The sequence below is a fragment of the Helicoverpa armigera genome, chromosome 8 (genome assembly GCF_030705265.1).
Source record: "Helicoverpa armigera isolate CAAS_96S chromosome 8, ASM3070526v1, whole genome shotgun sequence".
In the NCBI taxonomy this organism is placed as follows: Eukaryota; Metazoa; Arthropoda; class Insecta; order Lepidoptera; family Noctuidae; genus Helicoverpa; species Helicoverpa armigera.
Genome location: NC_087127.1, coordinates 4723718 through 4744756, shown reverse-complemented (window position 1 = coordinate 4744756; position 21039 = coordinate 4723718). Strand labels below are relative to the sequence as shown.

Genomic DNA, 21039 nt, shown 5'->3' with positions numbered 1-21039 from the left:
TCGGGTCACCTTCGAAAATAAAAATAGGACAAATTTTCGTTTATATCGCTTAACCCAACTTAAGCCAACTGAAATTATCAAGTTGATTCAATATTAAATGTTCGAGTTTTTATAATACAAAAAAAGTATTTAGGTACACCGCCATAAAATAAAACAGGCTGGGTCATTCCACGATATTGCGGTTTTAAAACCATTTGCATATATTCTAGGAAGTATAATAAAATGGTCCCGATACTAGATTGTCAATTATATCTCATGAACACCGCCAAGTCATGCGTGTAGGTAGATTTGTCACTACCCAGTTTATATGAAGCTGTTTATTTGTATACGGGTGTATAAAATTATTGCAAATTACTCACGGATAGTGCAGACTGTTTCCATTGTTGGGCTCTTAAAAGTGTAAAGGAATTTGTTATGCACGACATTCGATTTGATTGTGTGAAAATGTTTTTTTTTTCTATGGTAACACAGAGATTTATTACAATTATTTTTAAAGGCGTGATGGGGCTGATATATTTGTGATTAAAGGTCCCAAATATACCTAATTATATTGATATTGAACCAAAAAATAAGCAAATAAACGAAATAACCTTAATTCTTGTATAGAAAAAATAAAATAAACAAAGTGTACATTTAATTGTATATTTCTAGGTCGCGAGCTTGAATGAATTTATACTTAGTCAATCAACAAGCTCTTATATTCATTATTTAAGGAATTATTTTAACCAAAAACACAATTTAGCTACCACTCAACGTTCAAATCAAAACAGTAAGACAATGGAAACGCACGGAATCCTTCGCACAGCTGCACAGGCTCTCTAGCTCCATTTACTTAGTTAGGTACCTATTATCTCGAGGTTCGGACACTCTGGCCCAACTCCCGCGCCGGTACAATCACCACCGACTATTGTTACGAAAATTATTTGCGAACAAAATTAAGTGACACAATATTTTTGGCCGAAAGTGTATTTGTTTAACGATACATATATGAAAACAAAAGTATTTAAAAATAAAGTTTATTATGTTAAGGGACTAGTTCTTTGAAGTATTATGAAAGTGTGTTCTACTTACGATTGTGATATGGATAAACCATAGAGACAAACTGTCATTATTTTAAAGTTTTCGAAGGACGAACGACGCTTCATTCCTGAGCGGGGAAAGGTAAGTTTAATTTTTATTTAATTGAATAAGACAATTTTTTAATGAAACTTAGTTTAATTTTGAAATTAAATGAATGCAATGAAAGCCAGTGACAGTATTCATAGTTAATAGGATAAAATATTCTCAGATTTATTTTGTTTTCGTGTTGAACTTTTTAAAAAATATAAAAAAAAAGTGCTATGAATCTAACATACAAAAGGTAACAAATAGTAAACAGCATTCGTAAACGTTCGTTTAATTCGCGATAACACCAACATCAAACAGTAAAAATAAAACAATGAATACAATATCTGAAGTTCAACCTACTATGAATGATGCCTTTGGATATAATTAGTATTTATAACTGAGAAAAAAAGTCGAATTATTTTGTAGTTTCCTCCTTTGTAGTATTTTTAGAGTATATTTATTACCAGATTGTTGTTATTGTGGTTTGAGCTGTCAAGTTCATTAATATACATTTTTTTTTTATAACGAAAAAAATATGGGTTACGCAGTCTTTAAGAATGACTTTAAATGCATCAAAAATGGTTCATTGGATTTGCATATTATCCCAATTAAGATGAACTGTGTTATTTACGTAAACGTGTTTTGAAAACTCCAAAAATAGAATTAATAAACAAATGAAGACGTTAACATTTGAATCATCTACCGGGTTTGTGATTCCGGGTCTTTGTATCTAGTTTTCAAAAATAAGAATAAAATGCAGTTCTGTTGGCATATCATTTTGAATTTTAATATTTCCTGCATTTAGAATTCGTCAAACAATAGAACAATTTAACGCACCCGGATAAAAAACTTAGTTATACAAATAGGCCCTGTAGTGACCACCAAATAGTTGTTGTTACATACTAGCTATTTCACCCGAATCCAGAATGAAGTACTTCCTAGTAATAACTTTGTTTGTAGTTTAAAACTTTACTTCGGGTGTATCACAGCGCTTACAAGCTAGCGTATTTTCCGCTCGGTTTTCCCGAGCCCATCTTAACGGGGGTGTCAATTGACAACTACTGGTTTAAATGATGACACGCGAAGCCTCGTGACATATTTTTCGTCACTTGGAATATAAGAAAGAAAACCGAATAAAGAATCAGCTGGTTACAAAGCGCCGTTAAATGCTATCTGTAGACGGTTTTTTTCGAATCAAAACATACAAACAGATTAGAGTTACCGGAAAGTCAGATTTATATTTTTAGTCAGATATTAAGTAGTTCATATAATTGGCCAGTTTTCGGTAGAGGTCGACTAAAATAGATTATAATATTATGTATGTTTGTCACAATGGAGTGAGTGATTGTAATTGTGTTACGCCATTGTAATTGAAACCGCTGACTGTCACTATGAGTCAAGGGCATGGCTGTTCCAACACTGGTTAACTAGAGGAGCTAAAGGTACATGTAGGTGGGACCTTTATAAATATAAGTCACGAGTAAATATTCATAGACCCTTTGCATTGCAGTTTGCAAGGAGGTTGGTAAGGAAAACTTTAAATGATGATTGATCTTTCAGTTTTTGTTCCTCTAGCAAAAATTCTCTGAACTCTTATTGAATACAAAATAATTAATAAAAAAATCATTAGTGACAGCATATTCAGTGTTACTTTCAATGGTACAGTGATAAATATGCACCTACTTAGATGGATACAGTCAATAATTATTTACTGGTGGCGTACTTCTAGCAGAGTGCGGAGTACTATGTTGCAAAGTACGAAACTCTGAGTGCTTAAGTCCAATCTCGCACTTGGCCACTTTTTTTTTCACTATCACCCAATCGTTTCACGCATACACTATTTCCTTATTCAGTAGTAAGAAATCGTATCTATAATTATATTTACATAATCAAATTAGTTTCCGTTTGACAAAAAATATGCAAAAAAGTATTCAGCAAAAAAAGTTCCTTAAATAACTGTGACAATTCCTTAATTTTTTTTCATTCTTTACTGTATAATACAAAAAAAACTTAGGTATGTCAACTTACACAAAAAATATTGTCGCATAGCTTCCGCCAGTGGTTTCACCCGCACCCAGTAAGAATACTCGGAAAAGTTGGGGTCATAATAGAAAACCTACCTACGAAGGTAGGTTGAGCCTCCCTGAAGGTAGGTTAATTTCATTATGTAATTTCAAATATTAATTGTATGTGACATCATTAAAATTAATTGCCTTTCGTCACTCCTATTTATGCACTAATACATTTACATTATGTAGGTAATAGGTGCAATCAATAAGTATTGTATTATACACAACCTCTAAAATAACTGCTAATAGGTACTCCGGGGTCATACAACCAATACGGAGCTTCATAATTAGCGAAAATGTAACAATTAGGAGTACGTGGGAAACAGAGTCCGCACATAACAACGATCGGCTGATATTTGTCCGGTTCCAGATAGACAAAAATCTTTGATTGATTTTCTTTAAAAAAAAAACAACATTGCAACAACTGTCGGTCGGTAGTTGCACCCCGCACAAATAAAATGATAGCATTGATTGATGTTTATTTGTTTATATTTGACAAATTAGTCGGTTTGCTATGAAAAGTTTTTACAGAAAATCACAAATTAAGTTTCGCATTTATATAATTTTATATAGGACTTAAGTATGTTTGAGTTACACTGATGCTAGTGACTGGTGCTTTAAATGCTAGGCACTATGATTTCATAATGAAATTATGCAGCTTAAATTCTATAAAAAAGCAGTTTTTAAGTGATGATATCATCATCATCCTCCGAGCCTTTTCCCAAACTATGTTGGGGTCGGCTTCCATTCTAACCGGATTCAGCTGAGTAGGTACCAGTGCTTTACAAGAAGCGGCTGCCTATCTGACCTCCTCAACCCAGTTATCCGGGCAACCCAATACCCCCTGGTTAAAATGACTGTTAAGTGATGATATCATATAAGAATCAATAACAACATCGCATCAAATTAACAATTCAAATTAATCGATCAAAATCGATATTGTGCGCATAATATAATAATTGATAGTTGTGCTCAGTATTAAACTAATATACGTTCGCAAGGTCTATGAAAAACTATAGTTATAAATATGAAATAGCTGGGCACTTGACGTTAATAATGTATTACCAGTAAATGGTAATATGATTAGCAAAAACTACAATAACAACTAGGCTATCAGTCATTTTAGCTCATTGATACAGACCTACGTATATTTTTATATAAATATTCTTTCAGTGTTAGCTTATTTATCGAGAAGACTATTAAAGCGAGTGACTAATGAAGTCAAAGTCAAAGACGTTTATTGAAACTAGGCTAGTTAAAGTCAAAATATTTTATGTAGGTACTTTGTTTGAAAAAATATTATTTTTACGTTTAAACAGACAGACAGACAGACAATTACTTTCGCATTTATAATATTAGTAGGGATTACAACTTATACAATACAAAATAGTTTTAAATTATAATCACAAATAAAATAAAAAAAAAAACACTTTTTGTCCACTTCAGAGCCATCTGCCTGCATCTGTGAAATAATGAAAATACTAAGCCAACTTATTGTAATGGTACCTACAAAAATATTAAAGAATACGCCTCAAAACTAAGCTACATACATATTTAACTTAGTGATTCAGCTAACGAAGACACGCAATATTCTTTGTGCTCTGAATAACAATTTGTGAAAATGACTTGATTGTCGTAGAGTTGCGCAATTTATCCTACACGAATCGAATTGTCAATGATTTTTAATAAGTTTTTGTACATGCTGGAATTTTATTAACAACGTGGTGATTTAATTATTAATATGTCGTGTTTAAAGAGGCTTTTAAAGGACCAAGACGATCATCAAATTTTATTGGTCTAGAAATACCCGAAGAGCGCTATCACCCTAGTGAAATTTGTCGAGCGTTTAAAAATTAAGCTTACGCGCAGAATACGCGCGCGACTTATATAAAAATATGTTTTGTGGTTCCTGCGTAATTTTTCATATCAGATTCTATAGTAGGTAATTATTTATTGTCGCAGTGCGTATGCGCGATAACAATCGCACGATCTGTGCATTGCCGTGCTGAAAAACCGAACGGTAAACCAGCTTGTGTAAGCCTATGAAGGTGCTCTATTAAAACGAATTAAAAGGCATTTTTATTTTATGTGTTTTTATATAAAAACACTCATTCAGCATCCGCAATTTGAACGCAGGCTTGTCGAGTGTTTATAGTGATTTAAAAATCTAGTTACATGTTAGGCCTCGTCCTAATCAGCGAACGATATCTCACTAGTAAGTCAAGTGGTTACCTAAGTACATCGTAAAACTTATTTGCCATGTTTAAAGCCTTGGGTTGCAATAAAACCTAGTACTGTTTCACCTACTTTCTGAAACCTTGCAAAAAAAAGTAACAAGTTGAATTTTGTAAAAGAAAACATTGGACGTCAAAAATCATCAAATGACCCCTCCCGCTGTGGGTTAGCAGCGGTGAGGGAGTGTCAGACTCTCACTGACTAAAAACCGTCGTGTTCCGTCGTAGGCTTTTTATGTACCAGGGCCACGGCAACGTTCGAACAACCCGCAGACTGAAGATGGTCCAATGTTGGGGACATTGGACCATCTTCAGTTTTAAGAAATCTTTATTCAAAAGTGCCTGCCATATGAGTGTACATATGGATGTATATACAATGCCTAAGTCATGTAATATATCTAGTATCTGTTAGTAGCACAATAAAAGCTTTGATTTATTTAGTTCGTGCAAACAATTGACCTCAAACAGACAGGCCAAGGTCGCAAGCTTGTATTGTGCCCGTGCGAATATGTTTTATAATCAGCATTATATTAATCTAGTCTAGCATTTTATTCAGCATTTTTAACTAAGTGCGACACAGTTTTTTTTAATCTTATCAGATTGTAAAATCAACTGAAGTCAATTAAAAAAAGGTTTTCTTTGTTAGATATTTGTGTATATTGCCGATTATTTGCAATAAAGTATTGTATAGTGGAATGTAATTACTTTTAATTTTGTCGCATAATTACCCAATGACGTTAGTCTCATAAGTACTCCTAACGTAAACATTGTTATTCAAAAAATAATTTTATAATCTCATGAACTCTGTGATAATAAATAATACTTAATAAACTTCTATTAGAGGTATATTCTCAATATAATGATGGTTTGAAGAAGCTTAAGAGTTCATCGAGCTCAATCCATCAATGTAAATCAACTCCCTTACCTTTCTGTCGGGTTTGCGGGATAGTTCAAAAGAGTTACCACGGCCCTGGTACATGAAGGGCTCCAGAAGGAACATGATGGTTTTTAGTCACTAAGAGTCTGACACGCACACTGTACCCACAGCGGGGATATTTAATGATTTCACATAAAAAAGGGTTCAAGGCTAAGCCTTAGTAAGGCTAGTGATTTATTTCAATTATTCAGAAACAGTGCATTTTCGGAAAAATTGCGGACATCAGAGGAGGTCTATATCCAAGAATGACGTGATATTATTAGATGTTGATAATCATGGAGTACTTACACTATATTATAATAAACACAAAGTTTATATAGTCTTTACTGATAATAATATTACGAGCATGTGGAATTACATCAGCGTAGCTAATACATCCATTTGTCAAACGGAACTGAGGATATAAGTTTTGATCTAAAGATCATCAATCTACCTTGGTACTTGTTGTTCGTCTTACATACAAAATAGTCGGATCCGGCTTAGTTTGTAAATGGTACTAGAAAAATATATTTAGAAGAAATACACGTGCCAGTATTTACTTATTTTATTATTCCAGACGAGATTGGCTAAAGAATATGGGCAAAAATAAATATTTCACTTGACAACAATCTGTCTTTGTGACGGCTTGATGCAGAAATCCTTACTAATACTCGTATTAAAAATGCGATTGTCTATTTTCCCACTACTATGCCAAATATACTGAACCATCACTTTTTACCTGGGTGTGTGAAATAGTTGGCTATAATAAGCATGTCATCTTCAGGGATCTGCCTAGCTTGACACCAAATTCCATCACAAGCCTAAAGAAAGAGAGTTGAGGGAGTTACATATCGGAACATAGAAGGTTATTGTTCCTCATACAGATAGTCAAATATAAGAACTAAAACCTATTTAAAGAGTAGACGCGAGATAATAAAACACTAAATAGATAGGCTCAGGGTGCATTAACCGTACTTCTACAAAGTATAAAAATACTAAAAAATATGAAGATATTAGAAGAATACCAAAAAACGCATTCTGCTCTATTATCGATTAGTTCAGCCATTTATTTTCTCAATTGTTGCCAATGTTTTGTTTCAGTCGTTTATGCACATAAACCGGTTTGCTCCGGTAATAACAAGATACAATCAGTTAAATCCGATATCCTTGAATGCAAATTAGGAGAAGGGAGTGTTCCGCACGTATTGTGGATGCTGATACTGTTTTTTTAACGGGAACAAAAGTGCATTTTTATGAAATAAGATGTAAGAGAACTTTAGGGACCTCTCTTGAAAAATTAAGGTCATGAAGTACGAAGAATAACGAAGTAAACTGGTTAAGCATCAATAAAGCTCATCTACGTTGTATTCACCTAAAACTGCCATAAGCTAGTTCAGTTACCAATAATTACCTGACCTGTTTTATCACAGATTTCAGAAACAAAAAATCTTGAATCTATGTTATTCGGGCATTTTAGTCTGAACCTATTTTCAACTGATCTCCCAAATAGTCTTCGGATATTTAGATTTTTTGTTTGTCTTTCACAGAATAACCCACCACAATGCCAGAGACTTCAATAATCTTCGGCACAAACGAGAAATGGCGCATCAACCGCAACATCCTAGTCCTGGGCTTCGCATTCATGGTGCACTTCACGGCGTTCCACGGCACTGCCAACCTTCAGAGCTCCGTGAACAGCGACGCCGGAGCGGGCGCGTTCACCCTGGCAGCTATATACTTCTCGCTTATACTGTCCAATATACTGCTGCCTGCTGTGGTTATTAAGTAATTATTATGACAAACACTGGAAACAGTGCTCGGCCGACGGTCAGTGCTGACCGTACGTCTAGACTGAATCAAATACAAAATCACGCGCATACCGTCAGCGCTGTATGCGCGTTCATAGACTTGCACAGATATAGCTACGTCGACCGACGGTCAGCGCTGAACGTCGATCGAGCACTGTTTCCAGCCTAAATGTTATATGGGACATTTGGCTATGAGTCTATTTGATTCCTGTAATTTGTGCCTCCAAATTGTGGATTTGTTGATTACCCTGATAGAATCCAAGTTAAAGGCTTTTATTTCATAAAGACCTACACATATGTGCAGAGTCTCATGGAGCAGAACCAGCAAGACACTCCATACATACTCCTTTCGGAGACTCGGAAACATTGTGAAATTTAGCTAGGTTTGTGCATGGAGTTATGACGTGCATTTATAAATAAGTGGAGGAAGGCGATTTCCCAAACAATACTAGGTAATGAAGGCACTTTTGGAAGCTGCCGTTAAAAATACCACATGGAAAAAACCAGCTCAGTAATCGCCCTCGCAAAACAATAAACAAACCAGACAGTTTATTTTGAGGTAAAAGACATTTAGTGAGGAAAACCCCGCAAAGTTCAAAGTTCGGTATATCTGCATCTACCTATTATATTCTTCTACAAAAGAATTAGGCGTGACGAAGAATGATCGATCGAGGCGAGTCGGATTGACTTTAGAACTACATTTATGTCATTTAAAAGCCGTTCCCTATATTATATCTATCGACAGATTTAGGTTACTAGCGATAGAATTTTGAAATTAACGACCTTTAGTTGGCACCTGTTGAGTCAACTGGATTTTAGGATTACGTCAAGTAAATAAGTTGTTCATCGTCTACAAACATCGAATTAAAATGCATCGCATAGTCAGAAACTGATCTTGTTTATTGGTATTGAAAAAAATGGTGATTAGAATTCGCTGTGCTAGAATAGATTTACATTGTAATAAAATGTGCAGTCATGCATTATGTATGAATTGATGACGTGGTGGAGACTTTGCCGAATTTTAATAATAGTAGAAATAATCCACATCTGAATGCATAGCGACGAGACTCCTAAGAAATGAATTAAGTACAGTCGAAATAAAAATACTATTGGGCAATTTTTAGTTACTGTCATCATGATCGGCAGATTGGCTCTTGCAGAACTTATTTTGAACCGTAGAATGATAAAATGTTATATACCTACAAACCTATGTAATATTTAAACATCATGGATACATGTAAAAATTCTGTGCCTCTGGTCCAGACTTTAAACGATTGTATGTGCTAAGTAGGTTTCAATCCAGCTGAATTCTCATCTCAATGAGTTCTTCGTCCTCAGATGGCTGGGCTGCAAGTGGGCAGTAGCAGTGTCATTCATAGCGTACATGCCATTCATAGCTGCGCAGTTCTACCCGAAACTGTACACCCTCGTACCAGCAGGCATGATGGTGGGCTTCGGAGGAGGGCCGCTCTGGTGCGCCAAGTGCACCTACCTGTCTGTGGTAAGTTAAAGCTCTGAGATTGTCTGTCATCTTCCGAACCTTTTCTCAACTCTATTGTGGCCAGCCACCAGTCTAACTGGATACAGCTGAGTACTAGTGCTTTACAAGGAGCAACTGCCTATCTGACCTCCTCAATCAAGTTACCCGAGCAACAATAATACGCCTTGGTTAGACTGGATGCCGGATTTACTGGCTTCTGACTACCTCTTCCGAACAATACCGCAGCCGAATTTGCTGTGATATAAGGCTGAAAGGTGGTTTTTCAGTTGTAAATTTAGACCTTTGATTCCAGACTTTGGGACTTCATTTCAAGTATTATGAAGACAACTATATAGTAACTAGCATAATAAGCTTAATAAGGGTACTTAATATGCTCATTGCTTCTTCATAACATTTTCTAACAGTACGTATATACGAATATTTTTGGTGTATCCTGGCTGGGTAAAGTTAACGCCCTTTAGGTACCATTATAATTCAGTTGACAATCTAACCTCCGGAAATCGTCTGTTAAGAGAATATTAATTGCTTCATTGACATCCATGATTTGGTATCTCTATTTGGATTTAAGCATGTATGAAAATAATTATTCTATTGATGTGAGGTACTAAAGGGAGGGCTTCGTGATTGTTCGGAAGTTACTGTGGCCTCGAATCCAAGAGGCAATTTAGGGATCATGATGGATTGTGCCAATCTACCAATTCAATCCGATAGGGTCATCCATTAACGAGTATAGGGGCCTCTTGTACCTGGGCCATTTTATTGTAATTTGAAGATAAATCAGCATTGTACTACATATATGTTAAAATTACAAAAAAAAAATTATTTGAATATGGACAGCATGCAAAAAACCTTAACGAGTTTTGCCCATACAATAAGGAATTGTGGGTAATTAAGAAAAAATGTGAACATTCTGAAACTTAGTTTTATTCGGTGACACATCATTGCGTTCTACAAATCCCTACAAGTGCTTATGTGCAATAGAAACAAGTCGGTATTGTGAGAAAGTGGTGCGAATCCTTGATCTATCTTAACAAAGCTCTTGTCATGTTCTAGGTAGCAGAACCGTATGCGAAGTTATCAGGAGTATCAGCAGAGGTGCTGGTGGTGCGGTTCTTTGGTCTTTTCTTCATGTTTTACCAAATGGCGCAGATTTGGGGAAACCTTATTTCCTCGGCCAGTAAGTTGTTTCTGCTTATAAAAATTATAGATTAGCCGAGTGAGATATAAAGGAGATGAGAAAATGAAAGTAAAAAATAAAATAATGTAACTTGCGCGGAAGTTTAAAAACCATACAAATATCCGAATTGAGAATCTTTTGTTTTTTGTGAAATTGGTTAAAAACTGAGTGGAATAAAGAATAACATTCTATTCTTATAACAGGGTAAAGATTCAATGAATTTAACATTCAGATCCTTTTTTGCACGATTTAACACACTTGAAACAAAGACAAACAATAAAATACTGCGATAACTCAAGGTCAAACAATTCGGAACATACTTCCTATAGCAAAGACAAAATAGGTGAAAACCAAATGCACGATGTAGTTGACCTTGAGTTTGAAGTCACTGATAAAGTAGGAAGTCTAAATGTTCTACATTAGAATTCAGTCTTATCAAATTGAAATACTTAATTAAGTCCAATGTTAAAATTAAAAAGAAAAAACTGCAATCAACTCAGTGTGATCTTGAATGCTCGTTATGTGTCGTTTGAGAGTAATTTAGTCGCAGTTTATACATAGTTTGCCACTAACCTAATTTAAGAATATGTATTACTTTAACACACATTACATTTATTTATTTATTAGACAGATAACTCAAGAGTTACCTAGTTACAGCGAATTCAAAGGACGATGGGCGTTTTGGTACCCTGTCCAACAGTGTTGATTCTAGTACCATTGCGTAGGTCTTGGCAAGGCAAAACAATTTTACTATGACGACTAGTCCCAAATCCTTGTCCATTTCGCGTGACATCGACTAATAGAATGTGTAATGTTCATAAATCGTCGACGTAGATGTAGTTCTTAAATCCAACTGTATTGAATAAAAACTGATAAAGTAACAAAACAACAGGAATTTGGCCTTCTTAAAATGTTTGCCTTCCCACTGCTTTAAAAAAAGACTGTGCAATCCTTTGCAGTTCACGCAGAACTAGCTGATGCTATTTGATGAAAGTTATTCAGTATTTACAATTAATTAAGGTTGAAAAGTCAGGAGACGATGTTAACATAGTACATATTACGACTTAATCTTGCTCCTCAAGAGGTGCTGAGATAATGATGACTTTCTTTTAAAAAAAAGATGGATAGAAATGATTTGAACTTTTGTCAAATCAGATGACGATTGTGGTTTCCGTAGTAAGACTCCATAGACTGTTACAACTTTAAGATTATAATAGAGTGTATCTCAAACAATGTAAGATGTCTATTAATATAAAAATTATTACACTGACGACATATGCCTCTTAATGAATTTGCATATATGGATGACATACTTGTTTCTATGTCGATTCAATTTTTATCGTTACTCGGATCGGACAGCTAATTGAGGCAAGCCCCATAGTTTTTATTATTCTTCACGTAAATACCTTTCTAATGATATATCATACGTTACTGTTGGAGCGGGTACCAAATCCCATACAAAGTGCCCATTGTCCTTTTAACTTTTTATTTTATAAAACCAGTTTTTTTGTGACGAGAATGAGGGTACTGTATACGGTATTTATTTTCGTTAGGCTATTTCAAATTGAAGAAAAAGGGTAAATGAGTATTTAAAAATTCTCTCGATTGACCATTATTTATCTCTTGCCTAATTAACCCGTTGTACGTCGTTGAGCTCAAACATTCACGAGATACCTTGATTTTCAATTGTTTTTTATTCTTCTTTTCAGTTCTATCGTCAACCCTGGGCGATGAGCCGAGACTGTCGAACGAGACGACTCCAAGCGTGGCAGTTCTGCTGAGTAACGCGACCAGTGCCCCAACTGTTGACTTCGGAGCCACTTGCGGTGTCAACTTCTGCAGTGCTGAAGCTTCACATGTAAGTATCTCTAACTTTAAGGGGACATTTTAGGGAGTAAATGCGGGTAGTACATAAATGAGTACGTAGGGGTAGGGTGACATACTCCCACATATACTCCCCGTACCGTACATATGCGGGTAAAAGTATAGTGACATTGTGAGGGGTTTACATAGAGAAGTACGTTATGAAGTACATAGGAAGTTTATAGGGATGATTTATAACCGTGCCAGATTGACAAGCGCGAGTGAGCGTGACCACCATTACAAGAGTATTTGACCAGCTCAAAGAAGTCTTACCAAGTTTTAACTCTGGTTATACGGTTGAGGAGGTTCGGACTCCGTGTAAAACACTGGTAGTGCAAATAGATTAGAAGTCAAAGCCAACGTTGTTGATCAAGAATAGGTAGTTAATGTTTTATTACGGATAATGCTTTCAGGGCAACTCCAACTTGGAGCCTCCATCAGCGCTGAAGATCCAGGTGATAGCGGGCGTGTACCTGGCTTGCATGGCCGGGGCTGTTCTACTCGTGTCTGTGGGAGTTGACTCACTCACTAGGCGAGTGTTCTTATTTTAATCATACATGATTTAATTATATAGCATCATGAATTATTATTCTTTTTGTTGCCTGTAATGAAATATCAGGCAAAAACAACAGTAAATAGATCATACCCCGAATAAGAAACTGTCTCATAAATTAAGAGAAAACCTTGAACGAGCTTCGGTTTTTGTTATTTCCTTAATTGATTAGGTATTATATTATTCAAGCCTAACTTATAGATCACTTCACTCATTTTAATATTACCATATTATATGAAACTTTTCTTGCTACTGAAATTTGCGCAGTAATTAACGTAAGTTAAACAGACAAAAATAATGATGTTTGAGCAATCCTTAAAATTGAGTCTCGTTCCAGTACTCAACGTTGGACTCTATAACTTTTTGAGATATTAAAGCCTCATTCAACTTTAGGATAATGGTAACAGTTTTATAGGAAAATCGTACTTATTACTATTGAGTTAACGTGCATGACAGTTACCACTGATGTGCAATCCACGGTACTCTAATTTTTTACACATAACGTTATTATCATTTCAGGTATACATCAGGTCGTAAAGCAGCGTGTCAAGGCAAGTCAGGAGTCCGTCTGCTGGCAGTGACGCTCAAACAGCTGCGACACAAGTACCAGCTGTTACTGTTACCAGTCATCGGGTACATTGGCGCTGAGCAGGCGTTTATGGCTGCTGATTTTACTCAGGTATGATAAATAAATACTATTTACTCCTATTTAAGTCGACAGTGTAAGAAAAGCGACGCTTATATTGCCAGTTTGCCTAAGAAGCCAGATTAGAGCGCCTGCTAAGAATCTCAAGGCAAGGTTTCACGGGGCTATGTAATGCTTTGCTCGTGGTAATTTAACTGATACATTTTTTTATGACGTTGCTTTGAACGGGTATAATTTTTATTCGAGTTCCCTCTTTATACTAAGACATTTTTTCGCTCTCATCTTGCTTAAATATTTGCCTGGGTATTGGCTGCTAAAGAGTGCCTCTAAATAAATATTTAGACTAAGAACTCATAAAAAGGTACTTAGGTGTGGTCAAGCGATAGTATAAACTAATGCTGTAGTTAGATTTGTTTATTTATTTATTTAATACTTTATGCCCAAGTTTGTACAATGGCGGACTTAACGCCTTAGGCGCCTTAGGCCTTAGGCTCATCACCAACTAATACCTAAACTCTCCCAGGCGTTTATCGGCTGCGCGTACGGCATCAGCAACATCGGCTACGTGATGATCTGCTTCGGCGTGTTCAACGCGCTCGCCGCCCCGGTCGCAGGCGCTCTCGTCAAAGTTACCGGCAGATTTCCAGTAATGGTTACTGCTTTGGTAAGTTGGAAGTTGAACAAAGGAATCTAGGAATAATCCCATAAGAACAACCTTTTTAGGAGATAAAAAGGTGCCCTAGCACAGACATCTTCTCACACGAAGAAGTCTGAGCGACAATTAACAACGCTTGCTCAAGGTGGATTGGAATTTCAGAACTTAAGGTTCAGAATTGGATAAAGACTCTGCACCCTTACTCAGACTTTGGTGTCCAAAATATACTTTGAAAGATACATTGTTACCTACTTAACCAAGAATCGTACTCCTACACATGACGCTCTTGAAACGCTCGGTGCTTTAACCAGATACCGACTCGTACGCGTATGGCGTAATTCTTAAAGTATTTTGATTCTTGAAGTATATTGACCACGATTCGTTGTTAAAATCATCAGAATGCATAATATTCTTGAATTTTGATTTTGAAATTTTGGTACAGATAAAGTTATCAAATCAAATCATCTTTAATATCAGACATCAGAGGCCCATAGATAAATACCTTAAAACTAGCATATATATGTTATACAAAATTATTATATTAATAATGTTTCCAGGTATTGAACCTCTGTCTCCTGTCGGCGCTGTTGTCATGGCGACCGGACCCGGAGCAGTGGCTGGTGTTCTACGCGCTCGCCGCCATATGGGGCACTGCTGACGCTGTGTGGCTCGTGCAAGTCAATGGTAAGTATAAAACAATACAACTATTTAATATTTTTTATGTTAAGGAAGTTGGATTGCTTACAAGATACAAGATACTTTATTTGTAAAAAACATGGGTGTACATACAGTTATGCAGGTTGTTAGATAAGAAAATAAACGTTACCATTCATGTTTGGCCTCTTAGGCGTACTTGAAGTATTACTAGCGAGTACTATCGGACCCTTAAGTAACACATCCCAAAGGGGCCCGATTATTTTTTTATTTTACATTCACATAATTGTACGATAAATCGAAATCTTCCGAGATGAGTTAATTGAGGATCTGGTTATTCCGGTGTTAACCCAAATGATAGATCTTAAGTATTAGTAATGAGTATTGATAACGACTGTACACTAGAAAGTGAAATTAAACCATAATCTTCATATTAACCTGAAATGAGTTGTCAATATGTTAGGGTACAGCTTGCCCATAGTGAACATTATGTAATCCTAATGTTTATTTGTAATTCAGCGCTGTCAGGCATCTTATTCCCCGGTAAGGAGGAGGCGGCGTACTCCAACTTCAGGCTGTGGGAGGCGACCGGCAGCGTGCTGTCCTATGCCTCCGCACCGTACTTGTGTGTTAGGACTAGGTAAGTACTTTTTCATTTATTTTATAGCACATTTTTTACATGCGCTCATGAGGTGTTGGTCGATGCTAAAGGAATATGTTTAGAATTTATCTATTTGAGACTACAATATGTTTTATCTCACGAAATAGTCCTACTTGTGTGTGAAAGACGCGCAATGTTGTTCTACCACTACTAATTGCTTCTGAGCTTACACATGTGTATAGGCAATGTGAGATAAAACATCTGTAGCAATTTATTTGGCAATTGACGAAAAAATATGAGTTTTTTACTTAAATATCTTAACTGTAATTTAAATAGTAGGTACATGATCTCTTGCTATTGCAGTATCCTATCCTATGTGAAAGTTTGTGAGGATGTATGGATGTATGTTTGTTATTCTTTCACGCAAAAATGGCTGGAGCGATTTGGTTGGAATTTGGTATGTAGATAGGTAACACATAGGCTACTTTTTATCCCCCGAGGGAAACCTAGTTTAAAATACTCTAGGTATTGTATAGGGAGTTGTACTCAAATTCAGTGTTGTCTATTCGTTACAGGCTATATATTCTCTTCGGGTTCCTGCTGGTAGGCTTCTTGGGCTACAGCATCATCGAGCTGATGGAGTACAGAGCGAAGAAGGCGCATTACCTCGAGAGGAACTTCGAGCTCGTCAACAAGAAGTCAGAGAGTGAGGCGCTCAGGAAATCGAATGATAATGATTGCGATTAGATGTTTTTAAATACTATTATTCTGTGGTTATTGTATATATTGAGTAGTATACAAGTCAAAGTTTTTTATAGGAAACTATTGAATGGTATGCGAACTTGTTTCACTGTTAATTAGACTGTTTCAGATTTCATGAAGTTCTCCAAGATTTGACAAGTGATCGATCAATCGAATCAAATAAACTTGGATATCATTTATGTATATGTTCTATCGAAGTATACTTATGTAAAAATAACTTTGATTCAAACTAATTTAGCTACTGACTAGGTATATTTACCTCCATTATTTGTGTATCTGTTGGACAAGGCTAGGCAGGCAGATGATTGTGTATTTTTTTTAACTAGATTTTAAGTATTTTTTTAAGAATTAAAATTGTAGTTAAGTACTTTAGTACCTGTAATTTTTCTAATATGTTTATTCTTTTTTTTACCATTGATGTAAAGTAGAAGTGCTCTTGAAGGGAATTAAATAAAAAACAATAAGATAGTTTCATTAAATTGTCGCTTTTATTTCTCTTCACATAAATATTTAAAGGGTTGGATCAAACTCGACTAAACAAGCTAAATAGTTAACTAAGTACAATGTTCGCAAGGAAACTAACAAAGTGACTAAAACCTTGTTATATTACACAATAATTATACATTAAAAATAACAATAACCAAAGTCTTGTAGATAACAAGTCATTCATTATTAAAAAAAAAATGATTTCTTTACGATTTTTACTGTCAGTGTTACAAAACTGAAGAGCAGGCCTTGTTACGTATCATATTGTTATTTCAATAAAGTACTTAACACAGAATAACTATAGGTACAAATTTACATTCTCTATATACTCAGTAAGTCACTGGTCCATTACAACGTTAGTTACGTAATAAAAGCTGTGATCAAATCTATAAAGATCTAATAAAATAATTACTTATCAACAATAATTCGTCAAGTATTCTATAGAAAACTATTTATTATTATTTATCATTGTATTATTATCGTCCAATTTAAAGCGTACAACCGTAATACTTTTCTGAAAGTGTTAAGGGGGGATTCCACCGATGTTCTACAAATGTATCTTCTGGTCTACTCGCTCTAGCAAACGGTAGCGAATTGCGTGCGAACATTTCTAAAATGTCCGCGAAATTATAACCTTGGAGCGCGGACACAACCTAGAAATGGGCTCGCGTTTATGTACATGTATCTCAAATGGTGGAATCTCACCATTATAATAATTATTTGTAATAAATTGTATATTCTAATTTTAAAGGAAGACCGTTCTAGGCACAGTTTTTATATCTACGTACCGAAATAGCACCTTACGTTGATGATATGTTGGTCATAATACGAATTAAAGGTCACTGGGGATAGTTTTTTTATTTTTGAAAGGCATTATGACTCGAAAACTTATTGATAGAAATTCTAGCGGAATGTCTTTCAAACGTCACTTAATTTTAAGTAGATCTTAAACCTAATTCTACCACTGGTATGTACTGTAGACATGAAATGTATTTACGAACGACTTAAAAGTTAAGTGATGTTTGAATATTCGCCCTTCACGCGTCGACACTGGTATTTAAGACAACACAGGACAAGATTTATAAAAAAAATAACAATTAGTTTGGAGTACACACTGGATGTTCTGAAAATTATTATGCAACAATAGGTACGCAAACCGAAAATTACGTTTTAAAAATGTTGATGGAAAAACTTGTAATAAAAAATGATTGGCCGAATCTCTTTTGTGCAAGTTTCAAGTCAAATGTCTCAATATTGATAGTACTTATAGTCACAAGTTATTTTTTTAACAGTTTACATGTTCGTATATCACCAGTAACCTGTTTTATCTACTAAATAAGTATATTGTTTATTAACCATTCTATTTTGGCAATTAAGGAGATTACCACAGGAAACCACGTTTTGTTTACAATATCTGTAGGATACACTTATCTATATCTATTTTAAACGATGTTGTTTTGTCCGTAACTGGTTCAGAAAGATCACTTTATTTGAAGTTAGAAAACAGTGGTGTATTTTTAATCAATTTTAGAAAAAAATTAAAGTCGAAAAAACTTGCGAAAAAGTTCAGATAGAAGAAAGAGTTTTTGAGTTATGATATAAGGCACTATAGATACCTTAAAATACAGTACAAATAAACAGAATTTTATAAGATACATGATTTGGAACAAAAATGTATTCTAAATATACGAAAGTGCTCGTTGATGTCTTTTCTTCGAAGCTTTTCTCTAACCAGTTACATCGCTACAAACAGTGATCGTTACAACATTTATTTACATAATCCTCCATTACAGACGAAATACAAAGAAAATTATTATGCTCACTGTGAAGTTAAGTTCTTTACAACTAGCTAAACATTTTAAACTACAACATATATATTGTAGATCGGTATTACTGAGCTTTCTTCAGGTGTGGTGTAAATAAATGCTATCATATATCCACGTATATATAACTATACATCTATACAACTAATGTATTTATATACACACCGTATAAACTTTGTGACCCTGTAGACGCGTAGCCTCGATTATTTAAGCAATATTTTTTACATAACGGCCATTATATACAATATATTTAAGTTAAACAGGGTCTTAGCACCGAAATAATTTCGTTGTTTTTATATAAAATATTTTTGTATGCGAGCTCTGCTTGGGGTTGTTAAACATTTCAAAACTGACCCCTCATATTTGGATTAATTAATAAACATACAAAAATATTTCTTACGCAAGTATTACATTTAAAACATTTGGACGGCAACTCGTTTATTATATACAAAACAAAAATCTTACGAAACTAGATTAAAACTAAAGCGTCTTATAATAACTAAATGCAATATCTATGAACAGGAAGACTGTACGAATGCAGGCAGATGACTATCATTAAACTAGTATTATTATGATTGTTAAAAAATGTATCAAATGAAGTAGAGGTCAAGCTTTAAGTACTTGCGACCTCAGAATGGTTCCAGATGTCAATCTTAGAGTAATGTATCTTAAAAAACAGCTTTTTGTTTTCACAGAAAATGCTAAAATATAATTGGAAATTCCCAATCGAAACTGGATACTTAAATATGCTTTGTCAAACTCATCAACATAATCAACGCAAACAAAAAGCAGTTGTAAAGGAACGATACGCATTAAAAGTACTATTTTACTTCCGAAGTCCTAACTGGGGCTCGTCGTGTTACTCCGGGGCTCAGGCTTGAGGGCTGCACCATTCATGCGAGGCGAGGCACCTTGCGAGGCCAGGGTGCCCTGCGAGGCCTGGCAGGCCGCGCAAGGCTCCAGCCGCCTCGACAGCACGGCCCGAAGCTTCAGAGCGGGCCCTAGCTTCATCTGCAGCATCCCTGTTAAGTGGTCCTCCGTTAACAGTGGAAGACCAGAGCCGTCGATTCGCTGCTCACGGAAATTCTGCAAAAGAAAACGTCAATTGTAGTTTCGCAAGTATCAAGATTTATCGGGACTGCGGGATTGTTCGAAAGAGTTACCGCGGCCCTGGTACATAAAAGGCCTACGACGGAACACGACGGTTTTTAGTCAGTAAGAGTCTGACACTCCCTCACCACAGCGGAAAGGGTAATTTTTGACGTCTTTAAAAAAATGTATCAAGATTTATGTCGAAAAAATATTGAATTGGTTGACAGATAATACGCCTATTACCAAGTTTAATTACACATCAACATGCTAACGAGTATATTTTATTAGGTAATCTTATATTTATTACAAAATACCTAACATAATCGTGCTTAAAATATTTAGATCCGAAAATTATGAAGTTCCCGATCCAAAAAATAATGTGAAGATTACAAGGTTCTAACAGTTTATTAGACATCAACGCGTTGTCGAGCGCTGCACCTGTCTCCTGACAATCTTTGTGTACGACTATAAATGGTTTTGATACTTTGTTACCGAAATCAGTACGTATCTTAAGCAAGAAATATTGAACTTGTAATTAGTAATATTAACATTAATTATATCTAAAAACTGTGTCAATTCATACAATGCTTGTACTAGAGAGTCGAATGTGCTCCATTACTCTAATTATAGTGCCACAGTGACGTATTCATAACACATCATAAGCATCAGTGTTAATGCTCCACAACCGGATAAATGCAATTTATATCGGATACCAAGCAATAAATAGATCAGCGACCATTATACTCTATAAAACGTGGTGTTTCCTAAGAATAGTTCGCGATAATGGTATTGTTGTAAATGGAAAGCATCAAGACGGCTTGGTTGGGTCGCGGGCGGCGCGTCCAGCGACCTGTCATCTCCGCGGGAACGTTGACAAAAACCGCGCCGCCTACGTGACGTCCTGTGCCTCCCCCGCCCCGCGCCGCCGCCGCCTCACCCCCGCGCTCGCCCGCGCACCGCTCGACCACTTTTTACTGCGCGACATTTGCCCGGAGTTCGATCCGTGTCATCCGACTTATTTCTTTTTTAAATTGCGCCGACGTTCGATTATTTTATTTTTTAATTTTATAAGGCTTCGACCGGCCGTCGAGC

At 35.7% G+C, this 21039-nt stretch overlaps 2 protein-coding genes across 4 annotated transcripts in view; one reads left to right on the top strand and one right to left on the bottom strand.

The window, feature by feature from the left end:
• Positions 1-857: 857 nt before the first annotated feature.
• Positions 858-16887, top strand: LOC110383734 (UNC93-like protein). The gene is made up of 11 exons (XM_064035762.1): positions 858-1161; positions 7874-8111; positions 9473-9635; positions 10689-10812; positions 12522-12670; positions 13089-13207; positions 13748-13907; positions 14398-14538; positions 15087-15213; positions 15703-15823; positions 16360-16887. Exons 2-11 carry the CDS (start codon positions 7888-7890, stop codon positions 16529-16531), a joined length of 1500 nt encoding a protein of 499 aa, XP_063891832.1. The 5' UTR covers positions 858-1161; positions 7874-7887; the 3' UTR covers positions 16532-16887.
• A 125-nt stretch (positions 16888-17012) lies between these two features.
• Positions 17013-21039, bottom strand: part of LOC110383555 (polyhomeotic-like protein 3) — a 238038-nt gene continuing 234011 nt past the window's right edge. For all 3 annotated transcript variants that reach the window (XM_049838337.2, XM_049838341.2, XM_049838340.2), the window contains one exon: positions 17013-19941. In XM_049838337.2, the coding sequence (XP_049694294.2) occupies positions 19696-19941 (246 nt within the window). In that variant the 3' untranslated portion in view covers positions 17013-19695. The remainder of the gene's footprint in view (positions 19942-21039) is intronic.

Coding starts and splice junctions, on each gene's coding strand:
- LOC110383734 (XM_064035762.1), top strand. CDS start 7,888: ATGCCAGAGACTTCAATAATCTTCGGCACAAACGAGAAATGGCGCATC. Junction 9,636..10,688: donor AGTGCACCTACCTGTCTGTG/GTAAGTTAAAGC, acceptor GTCATGTTCTAG/GTAGCAGAACCGTATGCGAA. Junction 10,813..12,521: donor AAACCTTATTTCCTCGGCCA/GTAAGTTGTTTC, acceptor TCTTCTTTTCAG/TTCTATCGTCAACCCTGGGC.